This window comes from Dicentrarchus labrax, unplaced genomic scaffold (genome assembly GCF_905237075.1).
Source record: "Dicentrarchus labrax unplaced genomic scaffold, dlabrax2021, whole genome shotgun sequence".
NCBI lineage: Eukaryota > Metazoa > Chordata > Actinopteri > Moronidae > Dicentrarchus > Dicentrarchus labrax.
In genome coordinates, this window is record NW_026136706.1 from 29,085,382 (window position 1) to 29,111,571 (window position 26,190).

Consider the following 26,190-nt stretch of genomic DNA (forward strand, 5'->3'; position numbering starts at 1 on the left):
GCAAGATTTGAATAAACTAAATGATAAATCATTCCACACAATATTGTTTAGTTGAATATTGTGTCTACTGTTGCATAAAAAACAAATATATAAAACATAAATGTTTATCATAAACCCCTTTTTGTTCATTTGCGTGCAGTTTGATTGTTCTGTGTTCGACAGTGCCAGTGCGACACATATCGATTTCTCGCGTGTGATTGGTGATGCCTCACTCTTGTTTTCATGGGAGGAAGGCGGAAATGGGAAGTTCGATTCCTTTATAAGAATCTCTGAAATAGATCGTAAGACAGCACAGTGTGTATAACTTTATATAAGTATCCTCTTGAAATTATTCAGTTAACTTTCAGGGCAGGTCTGGCTCTTTGGGAGAATATAAGTAGTTATTTTAAATGGGCACAAAGGTGAACACGCTGAAAAGAGTTTGAGCTAACGTTACTGTCCTGTCTCCACTTTATGGTAAAGTCGTCAGGTACAGCATTTATTAAGCTTACGATAACACATTTAGTATACAGCTGGAATAGTCATGGCAGCAGTGGAAAACCAAAGGGAGCGAACTGTTGCTTTACTTCAGTAACATTAGGAAGAGTTCAAAACGGACGAATCGTTTACGAGTCGCGCATTAAACAGCGGCCACCGTCAACGCTGCTGGAGTCCGACACTGAGCGGTGAGATACAACTAACGTTACTTTATACAGGCAAACAGCTATATTAGGAATATACCGAAAATGAGAACAGATAGTTTATAGGCATTTGAGTCTACCGCAACGTTATCGTTGGCTGGCTGGGTGGTTAGCTGCTAGCTAGCGACAATAAGGTGACATCACAGACCGAGCCGACTGCGGCCTGGTTCCGCTGCTAGCCCACTGATTGACAGCCCGTCAACTAGCTAGCACGGTGGTTAATATGGCTGCGGAAGGGCCGTCGTTTTATGTCTGCGGCGGTTTGTTATGAGCTGATACTGCCAGCTAGTTAACTGTTGGTCTGTTCTGGTAATGACTGCACAGAGCCCGAGTAGTCGTGAATCAACATCAGCATCCACAGTGTGGCCTGCTGCTGCTGCTGCTGCCGCCGCGGCGGGTACCAGCCCCATAAGCTTCATATTAGCTGGATATTCTGCTTACAAACACACAGTCCATGGTTGAGTTATTAAGCCTTTGGTTACGTAAATAGGCATATTACATCTTTAAGCTCAATTATTTTTTAACATGCACAACCTTCAGTCTGTTGCATGAGAGTTGTCAACAAGTGGTGAAATGTGTGACAAACAGCATTATAATGAAGTACAGTATTTCTGTAGAGACCCCAAAAAACTTCACATGACGATTTGTAGAGTTTTTTTCAGTAAAACAAAAATTTTGGATGCAAACATGATCATTCCCACACTTTGTGGCAGTGTGATGTATTTTCCATATCGTGCAGCCCATTTGTAAAATGTGTCCACTGACAATGAAAACTTTTAATACATCAAAGGATTCTGTTTGGAGACAATGCATCCAAGTTGTGTCTTAGTCGTTATTCACTATGTAGTAGGGCTGCAACAAGAGCTGCAGCAGTTAATCGATTAGTTGTCAACTATTAAATTAACTGCTGCAATTGGTTAATCATTTTTTAAAAAATGTCCATATTTTGTGATTTCAGCTTCTCAAAACAAGACATTTGAGGACGTCAGCCTGGGCTTTGGGAAACAGTGATTGACATTTTTTCCTGACATTTTATGGACCAAACAACTGATCCAACAATTGAAAAAATGATTGACAGATTAATCGATGGGATAATGAATGAAGAGGATCCAAATTAGGTCTTAGTTGCTGTTCTGTTTGGAGTAGAGCTGTAACAAGTAGTCAATCAATGGATCAGTTGTCAAATATTAAGTTAATCGCCAACTGTTCTGATAATCAAATTGTATTGTCATTTTTTAAAGAAAAAGAGTCAAAATTCAATTTATAAAATCTTTAGAAAATTGTGAAAAAGTCTAAATGGCAACCTTCTGAAGAGTTTCCTTCCTCTGTATAACATTTGTTGTCTTTTAGCATATGTTCTATGCTATGTTCTATCTATCTGTATATATAACAATTTTCTGAAGCACAAGGTGATAATCAGTGAATTACTTGTTTTGTCCAACACCTTCAATAGAACAAAGCCATGTTATTAGTGACACCTGTGCTTTTCCTACTGTGATAAGTTGGGGTGTGTGCTGTGAAAAATGCCCAGTTAGAAGCTGGGACTTTGGAATGTGTGGTATTTTTGTTTCTATCAATCGAAACAGTTGCACATTATGTATTTGTCTTCTTCTCTCTCTGCTTATCAACTGAAGCAAAGACTAGCTCTGATATTGGCTGACCAGAGGGTCACCTGTGGCTCATTAGAGAGTGGTGTTTGGTCTCGCAGTGAGCTGTGAGTTCTTCTCTGGGGCTGTCTTTCTCTCTCTCTCTCTTTCTATGTTTATCTACCCTTCCGGCCACCCAGACTAAAAATTTGGCCCACATCAGCTTCCAACCAAACAAGTTTTTAGACTACACAGTTTGCACCCTTGACAGGTTGTTTTGCCCTCTCCTTAAGAGATGATCACAAACAGCCCCCCAGAATCCTTGGACTGCTTCTGCTTATCGCTGTTACATTTTTGTGCAAACTTAAAAATGAGTTATATGAATCAGCTCTGGAAGAAGCCTAAACTTAGTTAGACTTAACTGCAGTTTGTGTGACTAATGCCAAATAACATGTGGCATTATGTAACCACAAGTTGCATAAGGTCATGATGTAGGCCTACTAAGTTGATTCTCATATACTGTACCACTGAATTAAACATGAACATCCCAGGCTTCAGACATTATGTAGTTAATCTCTGTTAGTCACACTCCATAATAGATGTCATTGTGCCAGCTCCCCCTTGTGAGTGAATTGAGATGCTGTGCATAGTTGAGGTCAGGTTGCAGTTTGCTGGCTCTGTTGTTTTTGCACAGCCCACCAAAGCACCCACGAAAAGCTAGGAGGTCCTGGATCACCAGAGGAAGCCAGTGGCATGTACTTCTACCCTTCTGGTTCTCAGGATGTAGGATGGGCTGATCAATAGGACCGCCTGCCTCGGGTCTAGACTCAACTAGCCGCTTTGGACTGTACCTCAAAGGAGAGGCTTGGATTTCTTGGGAAACTTTTCCTTCTTGTACACTGTAAATATTTTGCCTCCTTTACCCGCTCTCTCATGCTGCTTACCAAGTGTGTTTCCCCTGCTCAGAGCACACACCCCTGTTCTCTTGCCGTGCCGTTTGATCTTTGACGCAGGCCTGGCTGTTTAAAGAATATCAAAGAAGCATGGCCTACTATAGCTTATCCTCACCAGCAGGACAAGTCTGGGCTTACTTTGAAGAGCTTGATTCATGGTATTTTCACACGGGTTTGAAGAAAAACGTGGGTCTAGCAGATTGGCTGTAGAATCTCAACGATTCAGAGCACTGCATTGCCTCCTGTAGTGAAATGTTTTGCTTTACAGGCTTGAGTTCATCCAATAGTTGGCTCAGTAAATGACTGAATGCCACAGGTGCAGTGACTCGGCTCTTTGTTAAATGTACACCGTTGACTTTGACACATCACGCTTCCTAGTTTGGCATATAGGTGTGCAGCAGTAGATAGAGACAGTGTGATATCTCTTTGTTTACTAATAGCACTGATACTGGCATTGCTTTGTCATGTGATTGCTGCTGTGGTTGAGGGTGAGACAGCTGAGTACCACTTAACAGAGGCTCAGTAGCGGGCCGATATAACTCTAACCTTATTTCAGCCATTCTCTAAACTTCCCTGCCATGTCACTCACTCTGTTATCTTCTATTTCTTTTTCTCTCCCCTGGCATCTTTCTCTTTTTACAGGTGAGCGGCCCATCAGCCAGCCAAGTGCAGCGCTCTGTAATTATGGATGCCTGTGCCCGTATTAGAGGAGTTCCAATAAGGTCCAGGGCCTCAGTCCGGAAAGAGGTCTGTCTGCCGGCCGGGACACTGCATTTTATTCTGCAGCTGTCTGTCTGTGAAAGGAGATTTCAAGCACCACCCTGCAGTGATTCTTTATGCCTACCACTGAATCTGATATTGGATATTTGATGGATATTTGCACCTAATATTTAAAAAGCACATCTGCAGGGCTAGTTGAAGTTAGATTTAGCTTGCTCCTCACAAATCCTTTGGGCTGGGTATCGTTAGGATTTTATTGATACCGATATCGATTAGAGCCAGACCTGTATCGGAAAAATTCACAGACATGACAACCAATGTAGAGAATTTTTGAGCTGGAATGAAAATATTCAAATTTTGCACTGATATGACTCTGCAAAGGTACTCATGAAGGCTGCTTGCTTAAACAAATAACTTGATAAGTTAAATAAGTTAAATGTAACATGTTAAAACATTTAATGTATAGACTACAGTCTCAACAAATTCTAGAAACGAGCTCTGACAAAATAAAGAATAAATAAAAATAAAATAAATAGCTAAACATCAGTAGTGTTAAAACTACAAGCCTTTCTGTATTATATACTAGGTGAAAAAAACTGTTCTAAAATCGGATGACACATACACTGATACATCTGTGATAGGTCAATATCAGACGATTGACATATCGGTCGGGGGTCTAAAGTCGATACCAATGCTACTTGCTATAATTTCGTGCAAAAAATAAAGATGTGACATGAAAATAGTAAAAAGATTGTTTCATTCAAACAGTTGTTTCATTATTCCTTTTTTAGCAGAATTAAGTTGTTTCCTCAGTAATTGCATTAAGCTACATTTCCATTAAGTCTAGTGAAGTAAGCCCTATCAGCTGAAATGTTACAGAAATACCAATAACAGTTTACTTCCTTCACAAGCTTATTGATATTTTGGTACTGACCAGCCAGGAAGTAGTAGCTTTAGTATCAGTTCTCGATACCCATCCCTAAAAAACACTGACTGCTGTAATTTCACTTGTGATGTTAATGTAATGTTAAAGCGCAACAGGTCTTATCTTAGTTGTTTGTTCAGTTTGTAATTAGTATGATAATACAGTATTGCAGTACTATACTATCGCTTGTTTGTTTTGTGTGCTTGTGCTCAGTGGTTTCTAGATTGTTTACTGCACTTTCTAATGTGGTGAGATGTGTTTTCTTCACTAGAAATGGTTTGGCCAGTATGATCGTACAAGTGTTTTAAAATGTCAGTTTGAATATAGTCTGATTACCCAGGAGGATCTGTATTAAAGTCGTCTAAAAGCAGGCAGATATATTAAAGAGTATGCACAAATATTAATACAATATTTTATGCATGCTACAGTGGTGGACAAATGCATACACATTTGGTCTAAAAAGCACTGTGTGTTTTTGCAGACCGTGCGTGACAGTGGGGCGCAGTGTGTGAAGAGCCTCTTCAGGAATAAAAAGGAGCTATGCAGCATTGGCCTGGAGCTGCCAACCAGAGACTCCACAAGACTGACAGAGGTTTGTCACATTAACCGCAGTGCGAACATATGCAGAGGTCAGCCATATTCAAACATAACGCACATTGATGCTGACCATCTACTGTGCTTTTCCAGATTCATTTTGTGTGTCTGCCTGGTCAATGTGAAGGAGAAGATGTCACCCAACAGGTAAGTTTTCATCATTACAAATTAGGGATCGACCGATGTGATTTTTTTCTTCAGGGCCGATACGATTATTAGTAATCAATGAAAACGTTAACTGTTTTTTCGAAGCAGCATACATTTACATGAAATTCAGAACGTGGAATGGTGGAGCGTAACTAAGTACAATATTGCTACTTTTACTTAAGAAAAGGATATGAGTACTTTAAGTATATGTTCAATTAAATGCTGCAAAAACAAACTTTTCAACATTATCTTTAATGTTTGATATTAAATTATTACTCTACTTTTACTTGAGAAGGTGTCAGTGTCAATCATATTCTCTTGTGGGCGGGACATTGCTCATAATTTCAAGGCACCAGTGTGGGGCATATGCAGTGGAACAGACAAAGGGCTATTTACTGATGTATATTGAGTAACGTTATAGAACACTTTTTTAGTCCAATACCACACTCTCCCACATCTATAGGCATTATTAACACACACATATTGAAATTCACATGCTCAGATTAACCCCTCTAATCTGGGCCAATTCACACACAGCAGACCAAGCCTATTTACACATACAACGTACAGATGAAACAATGGCAAACAGTTTTGTGAAAAAACACAGATGGAATTCTGGCTTTTATCAAAGTCCAACAGTTACCTGAGCTGTGGCCCCCCAGGGGGTTAGACGTTAGTAGCAAAAATTTTCCTATGATTTCTTGATAGGTCCTGTAATTTACCATTTGACCTACAAGCTAATGCATTGTCATTGCCTTCTTTCCCAGGCTCTGTCATCTCTGTCAGGAGGGCTGTGTGAGCTTCTCAGGTCCCTCCACGTTCACAGCCTCAAGAATGATGAGGTTCTGCTGCTCAAAGACTCCCGCAGGCTGGCAGAGCACAAGGACGGCGGGCCTCAGGTAGGTGACAAGCCTTTCCTATTAAAGGAATGTGCCCAGTCAGCATGCTGAGTAAAGCTAGTGCGCAGGGAAGTAAGGGGAAAAAATAAGGGGAAGTAAGAATGAGGTAGGGTATTGTAGATCTCTCCTAACAGTTATTTTCTTACAAATCTTTCCATAGAATTCCGTCAACAAGCATTAATGCCAGTTTATTTCGGAAATAAACTGAATCAACTTTATTTACATTAGAAACATGCACACGTTAGTATGTCACTGCACTTTTAGCAGATGTTTATTATATTTTAGGACGATTCGACTTTTAACACTCATTAGCAAAATACATCCCTTTTCAGGTGTGTGATTTTTGCTTCCTAAAATTCTTGCATGTGTTGTATAAATTGTTTAACCACATTTGTGGCCTCGTCCGTAACAGATAGATAAAAAATGTGGGTGGACAGACGGACAAAGATGTATTTTTTTTTCAGCCGACAATTGCAGCCTTGCCGCCAGCCCTGCGGCTCGCTCTGTGGTTTTGTTGTCCGTTTCAGACAGTGAGACCTCCCACCGATCTGCATTACAAAGTGGACTCGAACTAAGTGATTTTTTATTCTGCACATGCAACAGATAAACTCAGCAATCAGAGTACAGACATAACAGTACACTTCCGACCCCTATCCCCCCCTCCCTCTCCTGTTAGATCAGGATAAGAAAATGTCCATGTGAATTCTGTTTATTTTGCAAAAGTCAAGATCTTTTCAGCTTTTCTCATTCCAAGTGATTGTGGGACATGATTCCTTTAACAGTTTATAGACTCTGTCTGCCTGTTGGTTACATATGCTGTAATCTTTCTCTGAATGAGCTGAATAAATCACCAGGCAGCCAGGCTTAACTGTCAATATCTTCTTTCCCTTCTTTTCTTTTCATTGCTCTTTGTCTCTCTATCTCTCTCTCTCTGCTGTCTTCCTCTGCTTTCAGTGTTGGGTAAAGGCCGTGTGCGTGCTGAGGCATAACCCCAGCACCAGCGTATACCCTCAGGCCAGTGTAGGATCTTTGGTGGGTTTGCTGGGGTGCTACTTGGCAGGTGTCCGCTATGCTTTGGAGCTTCAGGCTCTTCAGAGGGGCACAGCTGAGCCCAGCCAGCCGGAGGAAGATGACACCAACCAGTCGGTCTCATCAATCGAGGACGACTTTGTCACGGCCCTGGAGCATCTGGAGGAGGACGACACAGGAGACGGTCCCTGTAGGTTTAACCTCTAATGCTTAGTGGCATTTGGTAGCCGCTGGTATCTTGTGATCCCATCTGAATATAGATAATTTTGTGGCAGGAATTGAAATTGGGTCAGGTCACTGCTAGATGGCACTAATACGTTATTTTCTAGTTGGGATACACTTTTTCCTATACTATTGTAAATAATCAAGGCACAATGGATGAACAGCATTTGTTTTCGCTTTCTTTTTATTCATCTTTATATTTATATTTTAATGTATATAACCTGTTTTCTCCCCTCTCCTTCATATCCATCTCCACAGCAGCGTCTTCCTATCACCCTTTTAAAAAGCGCGATGTGGCATCACAGACAGTCCCGGCCCACAAGAGAAGAAAGGAATTATCAGGCTCCCGCGTTATCATGAGTTCATCTTCAAAGTATTCAGCCAAACATAAGTCAGGTCCAGGTGTGTCTGTCACAGTGCAGAGGTCCTCAGGCGTGGAATCTCAATGGACCTACTGCAGTCCTGGAGCTTGTCTCCCCTCGCCACTGATTCATGTCAGTGATTCAGAGGATTCAGACTGCTCCAGCCCCAGCCCAATCATTTTCCTGGATGAGGTTGGCTACCAGAAGAGCCTACTGGCCAAGCTGGACATCCCTCAGGTGCCAGGGGGGCCCAGAGAGCGAGTTGAAGACTCAGACTCCGAAGTCAGTGAATTCTTTGACAGTTTTGACCAGTTTGATGACCTGGATGAGCTGAGCTCAGAGAGCTGCACTCTCGCACTGCCTCTGGATGCCATCAGTGCCCCAGCCACACAGAAAAGGTCCACTGAGTCTAGCACCAGCGGGTCAGCATCCAAATATGTTTCTAGGGGCTGCTCAACCAAGGGTATGAACCCTCACCGCTTTGACCATCCCACTCTCCCAGCCAATGTGAAAAAACCCACTCCTCTGAAACCAGGCTCTCCCTACTCACTTCATTCTGAGGTGCCTGACTCCCCTCGACCTGTGCAGACGCCCTCTGAGGAGAATGGTGGCCCACTCTTTAGTCCTGTCAGCTCCTCAGCCTTCAGCCCGCTGGTAGACCCTGGTGGGACACTGGAATACTTCTGGAAGACAGATGGAGATGGACGGGACAGTACAGAGCTACGTAAACCCCAGGATCTCTGCTCTCTGTATAAGACCTATTCAGACTTTGCCAGCAGTCTGTCCAAAGAAATTCTGGGATCTGTGTGTGGCTATCAGTCTGCCATTGACATCAGTGACAACAAGAATCTCAGCTGTGTCTGCCACAAGGAATTCAAGAACCCTTCGGGCTACCTGATGAAGCTGTCAGAAATACAGGAGACTGTAACAGTGGCCAAGCTGCAGAAGAAGTCTCAGTCTCTGAAGGATGGCATCCAGAGGTTTGCCACTGACCTGGTGGAAATGAGCTTGGGGAGTGCCTTGCGAGACCTCCAAAAAGGTGTGTCCTCCTGTACCACCACCTTGTGTCACCTAGCTGCCAGGCTAACCTCCTCAGTGTTCCAGATGGCCTTCCATGAGATTGGCATGCGCCATGCGTATGTGTTGAAGGAACGAGCAATCAATGGATTAGCTGGCTTCCTGGTTGGAGAGGCCGTGTCTGGGGCGCTGAAGGAGTTCCTGACAGTGAAAAAACAGATTTTCCACAGCACAGTGACACGTTTTGCTGCTGATTTGGCTGAAGAGCTGGTGTTTGAAGGCATCATGGAAGTTTGTCAGTTCTCACACCCCTCGACCCCTCTCACCCCTAGTGATTGGTCCTTTGGCCACAGGCAAGAGGAAGAGGAAGAGGAGGAGGTGGTTTCCTCCTATGCTTCAGACTTATCAGAGTCTGTTATACAGGAGGCCTTCATAGAGCTCTCTCAGGCTGATGTTGCTTTCACTAGCCAAGCAGCTATTAGTGTGTCTCTGGACAACATCTGTTATGTCAGTGCAGAGGACACAAGCACTCATACCTGTAGTACCTTTGCTAACCAGCAGGTTTTAAGTGCCAGCTCAGCTGGAGCAGTCCCAGGGCCCTCAGGAGAGGACGCTAGCTGCACAGTGAAGAAGGCCCTGTTCACTGTATCAGGCATGGCCAGTTGTATCCCTGTGCCCCAAGCAGGCCAAGCCCTCTCCCACCTCCAGGACCCTGAGGAGACCTGTCAGTGTAAGTCTAGCTTGTCAAATACCCCACAGGCCAGCCCCAAAAGAGTAAGTGAATCTTCTTCTGACACCATTACATCTGCACAAACTCACCTTTACGGTCATGAAACTCAGACTCCCATACCTGGAGGAGACCCCTCCCAAGGAAAGTCCCCATTCCAAAACTTCTCTGGCAACATGGTGGATATGATAGTAACTGAAGCTTGTGACCTAATAACTGCCTCTAAGATGAAGAAGAGTTTTGGTGACTGTGCTGATTTCTTCACAAAGACAGTCGGAAGCCGAAGGGACTCTTCTTCTAAGCAGGAGACAGTTAATTATGAGGCTCCAGATTCCCCTTCAAAGCAGGGGGCTGGCAGAGAGAGTTTTAGATATGACTGCAGTGATTCTGGGTATATTAGCAAGGGTGGCCCTGAAGAGCAAGCAGCAGACTTTAGCGTTCCTCACATTTCCTTTCAGACAGGATCTCAGAGCCAGGGAAGAGCCAGCTGTGAGTTAGACCCCAGGACCAGAGGTGTGGCTGAAACCCATCTTGTGATGATGGATACTCTTGATGTGCCGGGTAGCGAGATGGGTGGACAAAGGAGGACATCTGTTCCTGGGGATAACTCAGGCCCAAGCTCTGGCCAAAAATCTGGTGGGACTCCTGAAACTCCTCCTTCCACCCCTCAGCAGCCCAGTGAGGTGTCCAAAGAGAAACAGATAAAACAGTTCTCCAAGAAGCTGAAAAGCAAGCTAGCTAAGGAATTTTCCCCCGCTACCCCACCGCCCACCCCTCATTATCAGCCTGAGCCTGGCCCAGGGCCGAAAGACATCACCCCTGAAGCAGACAAGGCTGAATTTATGCTCAAACTGATGCGGTCTCTGTCTGAGGAAGCAGATTGCAATGAGGATGAGGAGGAAGAATTAGCAGAAGAGGGCAGTGTTGGTGGAACTAACAGGTGTTCAGAGACAGGCGGTGGCCGGCATGAACTGAACCAGATGTCCACTCGCAGAATGTCCAACAAGGAAGCCCTCCACTACGCTGAGCGGTTGGCTTGTCACATTGTCTCCATGGCAACAGAGATGGACACACTCGGAGTTGCAGAGGAGGAGGAAGAGATGAGCAAGGGCAGCGAGAGGAGGAGAGACAGTGTGGCTCAGTTCTCAGAGCAGACCCTGAACACCTTGTGGGTTTATGCTGGGGAGGTGGCAGGAGAGGTCATCAATGATGTGAAGAGGATGGTGAGCTCAGCCCAGCAGTGTCCATATCACAGAGCTCACAGAAGAAGAAGCTTTGACAGATCTAGCTCTGAATGTTTGCATCACCACTACCAACACCAGTCTCAACCCAGCGCAGACCAGAACAAAGACTGGAGGGTAGGGAGGCTGGCTGAGCAATGGTCTAATGACCTGATAGCCTCTGTCTTCCGGTCTCCCACCTCCACATCAAGTACCATCTCCAGCTCCACCTCTGGCCTGACCTCCGAGTATCCCAGCTGTGAGAGTGTGACGGATGAATATGCTGGCTACCTCATCAGGGTACTGAAAAAAGAGGGAGGCAGTAGGGAGTTGGTCCTAGACCAGTATGCGAGCCGTTTGGCCTACCGCTCCATAAAACTAGGCTTGGCTCATGCTAGTCGCAAGATCAAGCACAGATCCTCCAGCAGCCACCTTCACTCCTCCAAGTCGCTGCCAGATGAATGGAAAGCTTCTAGTAGTGAGGCCTCGTCACCCAAGGACAGAGTAGAGTCAGGGGAGGATGCTCAGTGTTGTTGCAGGGACTCTGAAGAGCAGAGTCAGAGGGAGTACATGGACCTGTTAAACTTTGCAGAGTCTTTAGCTTACAACATCACTTGTGATGTAACACGCAAGCTGCGTCTTTCCTCTGTACGGCTGCCCAAGTCTCTGACTGACTCCTGTCTTTATAAGAAATCCAAATTTGAAGACATGGCAGAGAATCTCATCAGGAACTCCTTCTCTTGCCCCCTGTTGTCCAAGGAGGGTAAGAGCAAGCATTACCACAGCACAGGAAGCCTGTATGATGGAGGCTACAGGAGTAGGGCTATGCAGGTCATCGAGCATTACGCCAGGAAAATAGTTAATGATACTCTGAAGATGAGCCTGGCTTCAGTTGGACATTCATCCCGGGAGCACCAGAGGACCCAAGGTCATGACAGACACACTCACACCCAGAGGTTGTCTGAGGTGCCGTCACCGGGCCAAGCCCTGGGAGAGAGGACATGCCGTTATTGTCAGGTCCAGGAGTGCCCGTACTGCACCAAACTCAGCAGGCACCACCACCAGCCTGTATTACAGAGGAGGAAAAGAGGGCCTGAATGTCACTCAAGGGCTGAGAGGCTTTCTAGCTTAGAGATTCCCAAGATCCACATTGACCTTGACCACAGGGCAATGTTTGCAGAGGAGATGGTGTCCATGGCAATGGAGACAGCTAAACGTGAGCTGAGCAACACCAGCCTTAATGCCGACAGTGGCATCGGCCATGACGGAACCAGCTACGCTGAGAGCCTCACAGCTGAGATCATGACTTCAGCCCTGTCCAACATCTGTCAGGCTGCCAGCATCAGGTACACACACCAAGATTCATATTAGTAGTTGCTTTTTTGCGTGCTCTGACCCCTTCATGTTACTGACTTCAAAAGCTGCTATTTCACATTTACTTCTTACCTTACCTACTACTACTTACTTAATTTGAACAGTTTACTATATAAACAGAACATGAATCTGAACCTTTCCTTTATCTGTCCTTCCATCTCTGTGTGCATTTAGCTGTCCAGGTAGGGAAGCCACTGAGTCCTCTGTGTCCCAGCAGCTGAGTGTAGGAGATGACAGCCTGGGCAGCTGGTCTAACCTGAGCTTTGAGGATGAGCACCCAGACGACAACAGCAGCTTCCTTCACCTCAGTGACAGGTATACAACCACTAGCTTTCTCACTCGTAACATACCAAATATCCACCTGTAGAGCACACTGCTGCTATTTCCGTCAGCGTCAGTATTTTACTGTAGTACTACAAAACGAATACACGTTGCATATTACTTAAACCATTAATCTGATAAAGCAAAAATCCTTGATTATGTGGCATGTTTTCTTAAAAAATGAGATGGAATATGCGGGATATTTATGCAATTTTATGCGATGAAATTGTGGGAACTTGCAAAAACTGCAGCAGCTTCGCGGGGTTTGCAGCTTTTCGTCGCGTAACTACGTCACTTCATAACGTTCCAATGGCAACAGGGGAAAAGGGCTGCTCTTGTGTGAAGTGAACTCAACCTTTCTGCGAAGATATATGTGACTTTTTTGCAACAAAAATGCGGGGATTATGAAATCATGCAAGCCCCGTATTTTGCGCGGAAATCTGCAATTTATGCGCGAAAGTGCAGCATATTTGAAAAAATGAGGCCCCCGCATAAATATGCGGACTTTGGCTGATTATGCATTGAATTATGCAATCGCATAATCGCGTTTTTCTGGAGGGACTGTTTTTTATATGATGACAGCTGCTGTTGCCATCATCTCACAGGAGCCAGGGTTATCTTTTCCAACTGGATGGCAACTGTGTGTCTTTATTTGGTCCTTTCTTTAAATGTGAACAATCTAAACTACACAATATTTACAAGATGTACTATAAAATAATATATATAAATATATAAGGTAAAAGAATTATATTATTGAATTATAGAATTATAACACTAGAAATGTAGAAAAAGATTTTTCCATATTAATATAAAATATAAGAAAATATTTAACACTTATTTTAAAAAAGAGGTGTGTCCTCTTTTTATAGCGTTATAATTTGGCATTGATTTCGACATGAAAGATACTGAAAGATTTTCTGCATGAATATTTAAATATAAAAAAGAAGCATTTAAAATGGATAGAACAAGGTGTGTCCTACTTGTGTTGTAACATATTTTTTTATTGACATAGATTTAATATTACAGATAAAAGAAGTGGAATTTATTTCTGAGTGGTCATGGTGTCATTGGTCATGCCTTGCCAATTTGTACTGTTCGTTTCCTCAGACCCAGAGCAGCAGAGAAACACTCTTTAATTGCTCATGGTGGACCCTTTTTAGCAGGAGTCTCCTGTGGTTGAGTCTAAGGGAGGTTTCCCAAGGTCAGCACAGGGCACCGTGTATGGTTTGGGAATCTCATTTAGACCTCACCACCAAAATGTAATTTTCTCTGTTTGCAGTGTTGCATTTTATGTGAGCTTGAGCGGATATGTCGTTAAAGATTTTATGTAGCCATCTATGTAGCCAAGTCCTGCTGAGAATGTTTGTGAAATACACCGCAGGGATAAGGACCAAGTAGTACTTGGCCTACTCTTCTTGGATGGGCATCAGTGTTTGTGTATATGTATGTAAAAAAAAAAAAAAAGGGGAGAGTGAGTCTGCGTATCAGCCCTCTAAGTGACATGCAAGTCTTTGGGAATTTATGCTGTTGACATTTCTGGCAACGGTTGTTATCTCTATGGAAGCAAAACTGACAACATTAGACATTCTTTCCCAAGATACTAAAAGAACACAATGTGTTAGCAGCTAGTTATTTTGGCCATCAGGGCCAAGTTAATGTATCATAATATTTTCTAAAGGTGTGTCTGAGTGTTCTCTTTACTTCAGGCAGTGTTTCTACAGGAACAAAGTCCACCATGTGTAATTCATTAGGCTCTCTTCAAAAGCCCGCTGCAGCCATTTCTGCTCAGCAGATGAAATAACGGAAGAAAAAGAAATCACCTCCAAGGGCTAATTGAGACGCTGAGCGTGATAATTGACTAAATAAAAAAGCTCTTACCATGTGTCATTCAGTCAAACCACAGGGAGAAAGCTGTCGCTGAGGTAATGCAGATTAAAGGAGGTATTTTTAGATATCAGAAATGTTTCTCCCTTCAGCCTCACTGAGCACTGCACGCCACAGTGTGCAGGTTCCAGCCAGCAGGCTAATCATTGACTAATTACAGAGAGTGTATCTTGTTGTGCTTCTGTTGCCAGCTGGTTGTCCTGGTGGAACCCGCAGGATTAACAGGATTATGGGAGGACAAGAATGTAATGATCTCACATTTTAGGCCTTTAGCAACAAATTGTCTCTATCTGCGTTAAGGATGATTCAGTGGGATAGGTGGTGGAAAAATGTGCATCATTTGGAGAATCCTCCTCTGTTTTGAACCTCACCTGGCATTTAAAGGATTATTCCAAATGCCAGAAATGGTCATCAACCTGAGTATTGTTTGTTGATACATGATAGACATGGTCATTACAGCAAATGGGATGAAACTGCTTATTACGTTCTGATCTGTTCCATTTCACTAGCTCTCATGTGATTAGCCCCAGTCAGTGTTACAATGGTGCGTTACCTGCCTTCTCTCTCCAGCAGCAATGGGAACAGCAGTAGCTGGAGCAGTCTGGGCCTGGAGGGGGAAGCCTGTGAGGAGCGGATGTCATTCTCTCCTTCTGACAGGTTGGTCAGCAACTGCTTAAAACTGCTAACCTTCCACCCGTTAGGGCCTGGGGGTACACCTAGAATGGAACAAAGATATAGTCATTGTATGATGCCAAAAGTAAGCAAGGGAGCATGTAACAGATCCATCAGTGGAAAATCTCAGCCCCAAACTGGAACCAGGGCATTGCTTCATCATGTGAAAATGATTGAAAACATGCAATGTGCAATGGCATTTTGATTTATACTTTGTCCCATACTAGAAACCACCAGCCCCTTGCATGACCACACTAAAGCTCTAAGAATAAGTAGGCTTGACATGGCATATGCTTTTTGATGCTAACGTCAGCATGCAATGTTTTGCTGTTTCTGTGTGTACTGTGTTTGCTTAATAGGGTCATTTGTAGTGTTAGTATATTTTGGGGGTTCTTGCCCCCATTGCAATCACAGTTCAACCCACTAATATGTTTAGATATTTGTCTTGCAGATGTTTCCGTCATACTCACGAAAATATTCTGCAGCATTGACAAGTTCAGTCCGTACTGCCAGCCGTCCATAAACACAAATCGTTTTCTCAGGCTGGCAAATGTTTTTCTTTCCATTTATGCTGCCGCTTGTTCCAGCTTATATCAAGTGAAGTACCATCAATCGACGTGTTAATCAACATGTGCTCGTAGGAAATCCCAGTATCATTTCTCATTTGAGGATGAGAGTCCACCACTGAGCAGCAGTCTTTAAAAAAAAAAGAAGAAGAAGAAGAAAAAGCAAAAACTGTTTGACACGGTTATCCTTTAAGAGTAACCCAACCCTAACTAAACCCGAAACCTTTTTTTTCCTGCTGAAAACCTTTGTATATGGGTATTGACTAGTGTTGTTGATTGGTTCAGTTCAAAATGTGGACATTTTTGCTATTGGCTGATCTGGAGGGAGGTGACACTTTTGGTTACCAACCTATCCTATAAAACCAATGTATCCACTCTGCAGGCTGTGGCCTGCTACATAGCTGTTAGCCTGACAGTCTGCACACAGGTAGCAGAAACTTTGACGAACAGCTGTAAATGTGTTTTCAGTGACTGTGAAAGCTCCAGCGGTGTTTACAGCCTGGACACGGAGAGTCTGACAGCAGCTGCTCATAGCTGGTTAGCTCTGTTAGCTCTGACTATTGGCAGCCTTACTCCTGCTATCTTGAACCGGTGTTCAGTCTGTCACTCTGGCCATTGTAACCTCCTGCGTCACATACTGTGTAGTGACATGGCCACACCCCCAATATGATTCTCTCTGTAGCATTTCTTTTTATTTGCTGGGAGGGAGGAAGCTAGTAGAATTTGGGGGTTTAGTTACACTTTAAACAACTTCCATGTTTTCTGGGTTTTATTTCCCGTAAAGGAAGTACATGAATTCAGTTCTGTTTGACAACCAGTTCTCAGATGTCAGTGCTTCCCACAGGCATCTGAATGCACCATCAAAGCAATCAGTGCTTTACAACTGCATGATTAGTACTGACAGAAAAAAATGAGGTGACAAAATAATCACTGTAATGAACTATCTCAAGCAAGTTAATGCATGTTGATGTTGATACTGGTTGTGGTCTCCTAGAATGCAGCAAACCCAATATACTGTTACAGTTCTTGTGTTTCAATCCTTTGCTGTCAATGGAAAACTACAAAAATACAGAATTTGCTTTATCAACAAGACCATTTAAGTGCATTTAGCAGGAGTTAAGGATCTTGTTTTTCCATCATCAGGAAAACAATGTGCACATTTGATACTTTAGAAATGACAAAAAATAAGAGCATTTAACAGGAAGAAGAAATTCTGCACTTTTATTTGTGGACCCAAATCTTTGAGAATTAATGTTTTAGTATATAAGCCACAGAAGGCAATGTTGAAATTGTCGCAGTTAGCAGGATTTTATGTTTTTTCTTCCATTGTGATGAAGGGAGGTAGTTAATTGACTGGATTAGACAGACATTTCTGCCTGGTTAACAGTAACAGTTTGCAGGAATAAACAAAGAAGTAATTAAAGTAAAAGAAATAACATACAGTACAGTAATGGAGGATATCACCCTTCATCACAAGGGAATGTCACTTGGCACTGAGGATCAGCAAATAGCAGCTGGGCCGTCCAGTGCCTGCCATTAGGTGGCAGGTTTTCACAGATTCAGGTTTGTGGTTTAGTTAGGAAAAAATAATCAGAATTGTCTCATATAATATGGCTTATGCTGGTCAAGGCTCCAGTATGTCTATATGTACTGTGTTATGTACTGTTTTTTATTAAACTTTACTTGTTCTTTAATGTATAAATTGGTGCTGCTGTTTGTCCTCACTGACATTGTCATTGCTGCTTCATGTTCCTGTTCATAAAAACAGTGAATGTGAGAAGTCTTAGACGTCCTCCTGGAGAGAAAATGATATCCTTATATCATATTGAGCAGAGTCTGAGTGTCTGTAGCCGTGGGCTGTGTCAACAAGACTGTGATTAACAATCTTATAAAGTGGAGAAATGACTGTTTACCTGTTGGCACGTCACACAGCAAATATTTGCACAATTGACAAAATGGCTATCGAGTAGATTTTCAGAAAGGAAAAATCAACGTTCACACTGAGATGTACTCTTAGTCATCGTGTCTTAACTGACAAAAGACATTGAAGCAGAAAAGTAAATTTACTGGAATCTAAGAGTGACTGGAAATATGCAGCATGGTTTCCTCAGTGTGTGTAAGATGGCTTTTGATCAGGATTGCTTTGATTGCAGTGCTTGTGGCTTCTGATATCCTGCTGTGCTTATGTCAAAGGCTGTTAGCTTAAGCATGCTTGTTGTTATTGGTATCTCCTTGCATGCAGCCACATCTCCCCACAGCCATTCCACCCTTTTTACTGATTAACCTGGGTAACATTTCTCATCCAACAGTGACAATACAGAGGACAAGGAGACTGAAGTCAAAGAGGAATCCAGCGGTAAGGACACTTAACTGCCTGCAACTTCACCTTTTAAGGTAGCCAGTATGAAAAAAAAAAAACATGGTGCACTTTTGGAGAGTTAGGAGACAGGCCTCTCTCCTAATTTGAGGTCTTTCCACTCCTTGAGCTTTAGAACAGTGTGCCTTGATTCTGGCTGCACATGTACGCCTGTCTGCCTGTCTGAATGTGCTGTAGCCGGGGATTTTACCACCCCCATATTCAGCCACACTAACGCTCATTCATCCACTCCACTCCCTCCACCGTCACTCTGTGTTATATGTGTGTGTCAAACCAGAGCAGCCCCCGGGGGGGGGATCCTCATTGGGTCTGTTTTGCTGTGGGAACCCAGCACTAGAGTAGAACAGGACTGTTACATATGAAACTTGGTGTATTTGTTTGTTTTTGTAGTACTTGAGAAGAGATCACAGCAATGTACACTAATGTCTTTTGAGTTATGGCAACTTCTAATGAAATTACCTTCAACAAATGTACTTAATTGAGTTAGGGGAATTTTGCTCTACAGTCAAAGGTATTTTTAATTACCACTTATTTAGTAATTGGTAGCACAAATTTAAGTCGATTGGGCTACTAGTTTTTCCACATTATTTATGTTTATTCAAATAATGTTTGCAACTTAAAAGGTTTATCTAACTCAATGAAAGTTTTATCTTGCAACCATGCATTAATTCAAGTGGTGACAATAGGTCCACTGAATTTCTTTTTAGAGTGTGCTATAAACTCAATAAAAAGCAGGAAAATGGAAAGAAAAATGTGCAAGGATGATTCACGTTTGTCTGTGCTGCAGGGACTCTCTGTGTGGACAGGACTCAGGTGCAGGTTCCCAGGATTGCACTGGTCATGCTGAACTCGGACGTCAGGGAGGCCCGGGCGCGCCCCCATCACGTGAGCCTGGACTCTCAGCTCAGGACCATGCTGCAGTGGGTGGCGGCCTCCATGGCCGACGTTCCCCTGATCCAGCTGAGTCTCGACAGAGAGCTCCAGCAGGTGATTGCCCTCAGTCCATTATGAACATATTCATTACCTGCCATCAAACAGGTTCCCAAACATTAAGACTCTCTTTAACCAAGTCAAATTGCTTCAGTGAACGATGGCATTCTTTCCATGTTTGTTGATGTTGGTTTTAAAGGTTAGCAATATTGTACAGTGGTATTCTGGTTTCCACTAGAGTTAGCTGTGCTGTGGAGACAATTTCAAACGTTTATCCATTCCACTTGCTAACTAGTTTTCATACACTTTCAATTGCAGCACGTTGCTCTAGATTACAGTTAGAATGACACCTGTGTGCGTTTTCAGCTGCCAGCAGTGGTCCAAAGACTTCGGGAGAGGAAGTGGAGGGTGGGCGAGCTGCTGCACTCGCTTCTGCGCTACTGTGAAGAGAGTCAGACACACAGTCAGTCCCAGGCCAGAGAGGAGGCCCTCCAGGCGGGCAGAGACCTTCACCGCATCCCCCTCTTCCAGTGGCTTCTGGAGCACGCCTAGGGCCTCTCCTTTTTTCTTTTCTCCTCCTCTCCTCTCCTCTCTATCATCTTTTATCAATTCATTTATTTATCGGGCTGCATATATCACACGTGTTGATTTAGTGAGCTGTCTCTCCTGCCCGCCTACACTCTGAATTAAAACCCTCACACCTTGCTGCTGTTGTGCTTGAGCTACAGAAAGAAAAGGAGAGGAGAGAAAGACTCATCCCATCTGTTCCAGACAGAGACAGAAATGCATTTGAGAGAAAGAGAATGTGTTTTTTGTTAGGGAATCCCCATAGCGTTTGGGCGGATGATGTCATCACACCCACAGCTCACCTCTGTGGTGGTGTTTCCACATGTTAAGAGACCAACTGTGCGCACACATTCACACACCACACCCTTGTATTATCACAGGGAATCCAAGACACTCGCTGACATCCATCACAGCTGTCCCCCCATAGTATGAATCCACTCACAGTGACTCTGCTTGTCATTCACATTTTCTTCCAGTGAAGTGTTTTTTCTCTGGACCACTGGATGAGTTAATGCTGGTATAATGACTTGTCACATTTAACAAATATGCTGCCATACGTACAGTTTGAGACGTCACTGTTAAAGTTGTATAACCCATATCTTCAGTAAATTGTACTACACTGTCATTTTGCATTGATGATCAAATGGGGCCATTTATTTGGCAGTACAGTGATAGATAGTGCTTGATGAAGCCGCCTCTTGCCAGTATTGGTGTTCCTGTTGTATCTAATACTGTAGCACTGCTTGCCTAGCCTCAATCTCCTCGGTTGTCAAACTTAGTAAAATACTTAGAGTGGATGATTTTCACTGGGGCGATGGGTATTAAAAAAAAGATATATAAAAGTCTATTTTTTGAAGGTAGAGTATGTCTACTGAAACATGAAATGCTGCTCAAAGCTATGAAACAAGCCATGATTATTGGCTTAATGTTGCCAAACGTAGCTCATAAGGTGACTCCCTTCCCTCTAGCCGGTAGCGTATGATGGATCCTCCGGTCATCTGTGCCAGTGGCCCACGTCCAGTTTTGGGGAAGATCCAATGACGCAGATAGTGGATCTTTTAGTAATTAAAGACACCCCGCCGGTTTGCAACTCCAAAACCACAATCTACCAGTCTGTACATTGCTCAAGCCTGGACTCACACATCTCGTCACCCCCACCCCACAGTCACCTTGTGGAATGAACAACTCTAAAATACCACAACTCCCCCCCCCACACACACACACACCCTTGTTACTCACCAGCCCCCATGTGTACGTCCACATGCACAGCACGACCAGCTACTTGCTGAGATGCACTTTTTTTTGAGAGAGAGGAGAGAGACCGGGCATTTCCAGCCCTGCCCTCAGACCTCTCCTGGCATCCTCTGTGATTTTCCTCCTTGGCATGGATGGTCAGTTACATGCACATCCGCCTCCTCCCCTAAAAAAAAAAAAAAAAAAAAAAATGATTGGGATAAATTTTGATGTTGCGATTTATTTATTGTTGTATTTAAGTGAGGGACCTAAGGATGACACGATGCTGCAAGGTCCTCAAGTTTCTATCAGGACTTCCTTCGTGAGTTTGAAACACTGTAACATACCACAGCCTCGCGTCCAATATTATAAACTGTATAAAAGTGTTGATGGTGGTGTTCACCTGCATGGCTTAAATCCTTATTGACTTTTGAAGCTAAAGTTCAACATTATTCTTCTTAATGTATTGGCCTACACTAATTGAGCTACAGTGATTGGTCTGCGTCCACACTGCCTCACAGTATGCTATAGGTCTCTGCAGATGCCTTGTCTGTTACTGCTTAATCTCTAGGCTGCCAAATGGTCATATAATCTTAAAGGTGTTTGTCCTGTATGATTTGTTTACACACAAAAACCATTATATCACAAAAATCCACTATTTTTTAAAAGAAATCCAGTGATATAACCCAAAGTTATACCTACTATTATTATGAATAATAGTAGAAAAGAAAAGAGTGAAGTATTAACCTGAAGTGAGAGAGTGCATATATCTTGGTTTACATTGAAGGAATGTATTCATGAGTTGACACATGAAGAGTGCATCAGTGTACAAATTCTCCCCCAGTGTGAATGTTTAGTTATTGAAGCAGGGTTTTTCCCCCATTGCCCCCCCTCTCCTGTTCTTTCTTTATCTACTTTACATTCCTGTGCATCCCCATTGACCTATCGCGCTATATTGTTGTTTGTGAAAGCTGAATGTGTACCTGTAAAGACAGACAAAGACATTTAGAAGCAGATACTGTAAATCTGTTTTGCTACTGTTGTTCCCAGTGTTACGTCCTGCCTCCTTCCGTCCGGACACAGGCAGGACAATTGAAAATGAAAAAAAAAAAGGGGTGTACCTCCTCACCTCCACTAACTTATGTATTTTTCCTTGCTTCCTTGTAAAATCCTGCCAAACAAAGATATTTAATAAATTATGTAAGTTATATAACAGTGAGTTCACTACTTGTTCTCCCTAGTGGCATTGTTAAATAGTTTACACATTCTAAGCTTGAAGTCAAAAACTCTAAATTTGTTTATGTTAAAGCTTGGTGTGACAATAAAGCTTTTTCATGTGCTCTTATTTTTTGTCTCCATTTAGTGAAGAAGTCACATCATTGTATGATTGTGTGTAATATTGTTTCACTTTGTCAAGGTGTGGTATCACAGATAACATCAACTTCAAAACATGGACATCATTCTATGCAGTAACTGGTGTTCAAAGGCTTCAAAAAGCAACTTTGAGGACAAAATGTTCCATTACTGCCTAATATATCCCACCCACTGACAGGAGCCATGATATCCAGATAATCAGTGTTATTCACTTCAACTGTCAGTGATTATAATGTTATGGCTGATGTAATGTCTGAACTCTGAAAGGGGTGACTGCATAATGAATATTTACAAATACATTTTGCGGATAATACTGATGTACTTTGAGAATATTTTTACACATTGAAACTCCTACTTTCACTTCACCCACTGGGTTTATGAAAGAAGAGAGTGGTCAAGCCATTTTACATTACGCATTCCCACCTTGTAGGGGATTTGAAATGTGTGACTATAGATCAGGGGTGGCTGTGGCTCAGAGGCAGAGCGGGTAGAAGTATCCTTGAGCAAGATACTGAACTCCAAATACAGGTCCATTTACCATCAGGAATTTGTTTATGCTAAGCTACATCATGAGTTCCTCATTCCCTCATCCTGTTATGTCGACAACAGTAGTTCACAACCTGTTTTGTCTGACGTACTCTAAGAAGCCCTGCCAGATGAGCTCAAGTACTCCGTCATTGACACCAACCAGTTCAATTGATTTTAAAGATCCCTCCAGAAATGTAAGAATATAATATATATTATTATTATTATTATTATTATTATTAATATATGTATATAATAATGGAACACCCTGAAAGGGGTAACTCTATATAATTAATACTTTTGAATGAACATTTTACTGATAATAGTGATGTATTTTGGAATGCATGACTTTTTATACAGTGAAATTGCTAATTTCACTTAAAGATCCCTCCAGACATGTATTAAGACATGTATACAAATAGCTTGGAACAATAATGTGTGTCTGATATGTTTTTTCCACAAAAAAAGTCCTTAAACAGTAATCTCCAAAACTTCCAGAATCTCTGAATATACAAATGTTGTTGATTTCTAAAGTTTTCCTGCTGGACACAAGATGTCTCCTACTTCACTGTAAAGTCCATTCTCAGTGGATGTGCACTGGTGGATTCAAGTTTCTACATCACACTGCACCAGTTGCATACTGGACCAGGATGGACTTCCTGACTATTTGTGATGTCACAAATCCTGCTGGTAGGCCCCGCCCCTTAAAATCTGATTTTCAATGAGCTCAGAGAAACTTTCCACTTTCAGCAGATGAATGTGAAAACATCCTTCTAGTGTCAAACTCTGTACAGACAGCATTCAGACAGCACACTGTAGGAACAAGAACTGACTGGAGGGGGGCTTTAAATAAAGGTACATCTGATATGATTGCACAGTGAGTAAACAATTACCCCCAAAAAATTTAATGATCCAAATAAAGTCCTACAACCACTGGTTGTCTCACTGCAGCGGTGATCAGAAACTACATCAAAGTCAGTCCTCAAACACTTTGACAGATGTTCTGTCTGTCCTCTCTGCTTGTAAATCCGAGACCATGGAGAATGCTGATATAGGGTGGGTTTCCCAACAGCCTGCTGCTAACTACAGTGATTCCTCCGAAACAATTAAAAGGCTGTCACTTTACCAGCCAAGGCTGGTCCACCTCCTTACTGTTACTTGTGCTGCAGGTGCCAAAGGAAACAGAAGGAATGTGTATCTATCAAAGCTGGTTTCAATAACAGTGCTACAGTTCCTGGTTATGCCTGGATACAGCTGCACAAAACAGCCATTGTTGCTGTGTGATTAAGCCGTACCACACACGCACAAATATATAATTAGGTAACATTCGCTACAATGGCCGGTACCTGTCAGCATACAGCGCTCTGTGTAGTGGATGAATGGAGGTGTCTGTCTGACAGGGAGGGAGAGAAAAGAAGAAAGAGAGGAGGAGGAGGGAAGGTGGGAATGCCTAATTGCAGGCTGTACAGTGATACAGGAGGTGAGGAATGTGTCTGACAAGCACATCGCTGATCTTTTGAGCGGCGGGAAGCCTGCTGACAGACAACGAGAGGCTCCCAGGCCAGCCAGCCATACAAGGATATGGTTGGCTCAACCTGTGGGTGACCTGAATGAGTGAAGTCATTTCCAGTAAAATAGTGGATAATGTGAGCGAGTGTGTGGAGATCTTAATGTCTGTCCCCTCTTGGTGAGAAAATGAAGTATGCTTACTGAGAAAAATGACCAGATAAGTATTTCCCGATAGCTACTCCTGAGCAACATCACAAATCTTTGTTTGGTCTGGGAGACTCACTTCCCAAAATTACACAAACAGAAAACCCCAGGAAAATATAGGAAATGCTGTGTTTTATCACTAATAAAAAAACGTCTTTACCGTTTCAGGGTTCAGAAGCTGGATCAGTACTTTCAGGGTGTTAGTGTGTCCGCATGCAGGGACGCAGGGCAAAGAAAAAGTAAAAATACATTGGGAAAGTCCCATTACTAAATGATGTGGGTACAATCCCAAAGAACTTTTCAGCATGTAGCCTACTTTTTCAATGTTCATTGAAGAGATTTCTTTTTTAATGAGTTAAAAAACTGGCATACCTGATTGGTTTATTGATTGATATACACTACTCACAAAGAGTTAGGGATATTTGGCTTTCGGATTAAATTTCAGAATGTACATAAAATGCACTATAACCTTTCCAGGTGATCTTAATTTGAACTTCTCTACTTAAATGCCCTACTTTCATGATATAATATCACTGTAGCATCAACTTTTTACATTTTCATTAAATTTCACCCGAAAGTGGAATATCCCTAACTTTTTGTGAGTAGTGTATATATATGAGTGAGCATCTAAAATAGAAATTAGTGTTTTGCACTCTTCATCAGTGCTACAGACACAGCGTGTAGGACTAGGGGGGCCGTGGACAGGGGAGGGGCCCATTGGGAATGCCTGTGTGCAGGGCTCAGAGTTTTGTGCTATGCCCCTGTACAGATATGGAGGTTTTATAGGCTGAGAGGAAATAACATTCCCAACTAAAGGTCCACCTACTAGCTTCTTCCTACTGTCTTCCTCAACAGATGGACTTTGCCCAGTTGTCATGGTGATGGATTGTTATCATGCAAGCTTTTAAATAAGCCTTCATTCATTTTAGGATTTCTTGTCCACGTAAAGGTTAATTCAATTCTATTTTATTTGTATAGCGTTCATTCATAACAGAAGTTATCTCAGGACACTTTTCAAATAGAGCAGGTCTAGACCGAACTCTTTAAAACATTAATTACAGAGACCCAACAGTACCACCATGAGCAAGACCTTGGAGACAAGGGCAAGGAAAAACTGCCTGTTAAAAGGCAGAAACCTAGGACAGATCCTCCGGCTCTAGGTGGGTGGTCGTCTGTCTCGACCAGTTGGGGTGAGAGAGAGAGAGAGAGAGAGAGAGAGCATATAAATTAATTCTTGATCTTGTAAATAGCAACTAGCTCTTTCCAGAGCTTTCAACCATATCACACAAGAGAAAAGCTTGTGTTAATTGAACCTTCATAAGTCCCGCCCCTTTTTGCTCTGTTCTCCAATAACAGTTGAGCAAGCCTCAGTCAGAACCTCAGTTCTCCTTTCCTGTACTTAGATATGCTATGTGCTAGCGTGTGTTTGTTGAAAAGACGAGAGATAGTTAGATAGTGTTTTACTACAGAACAAAACTCTAGCAAACTGGTTAGCTAATCTACATCAATCAATACTTATATCTGATTGCTAGCGTTTTACTGGCTAATTTAACATGTGGCTATATACTGTAGG

The 26,190-nt window shown here is 42.7% G+C and overlaps 1 protein-coding gene and 1 long non-coding RNA gene across 7 annotated transcripts; one reads left to right on the top strand and one right to left on the bottom strand.

Moving 5' to 3' along the window:
* The first annotated feature begins 219 nt into the window (after nt 1-219).
* akap11 (A kinase (PRKA) anchor protein 11) lies at nt 220-22,350 on the top strand. 5 transcript variants are annotated; one of them, XM_051403178.1, is made up of 13 exons: nt 249-665; nt 1,639-1,798; nt 3,862-3,966; nt 5,346-5,456; nt 5,552-5,605; nt 6,373-6,504; nt 7,459-7,723; nt 8,014-12,427; nt 12,630-12,770; nt 15,231-15,317; nt 18,208-18,254; nt 19,063-19,262; nt 19,572-22,350. In XM_051403178.1, the coding sequence occupies exons 3-13, from the start codon at nt 3,904-3,906 to the stop codon at nt 19,755-19,757; spliced, it is 5,700 nt and encodes a 1,899-aa protein (XP_051259138.1). In that variant the 5' UTR covers nt 249-665; nt 1,639-1,798; nt 3,862-3,903; the 3' UTR covers nt 19,758-22,350. The 5 variants fall into 5 exon arrangements, with proteins under 5 accessions (XP_051259137.1, XP_051259138.1, XP_051259141.1 ...); XM_051403177.1 differs by lacking the exon at nt 1,639-1,798 and having other exon boundaries at nt 220-665; XM_051403181.1 differs by lacking the exon at nt 1,639-1,798 and having other exon boundaries at nt 15,234-15,317.
* Nucleotides 5,839-16,009, bottom strand: LOC127365395 (uncharacterized). 2 transcript variants are annotated; one of them, XR_007885197.1, is made up of 3 exons: nt 15,803-16,009; nt 15,214-15,376; nt 5,839-6,561 (listed from the first exon to the last, which is right to left on the bottom strand). It is a non-coding gene; the product is annotated as an uncharacterized LOC127365395 (long non-coding RNA). The 2 variants fall into 2 exon arrangements; XR_007885198.1 differs by lacking the exons at nt 15,214-15,376; nt 15,803-16,009 and adding an exon at nt 14,655-14,769.
* Nucleotides 22,351-26,190: the final 3,840 nt, after the last annotated feature.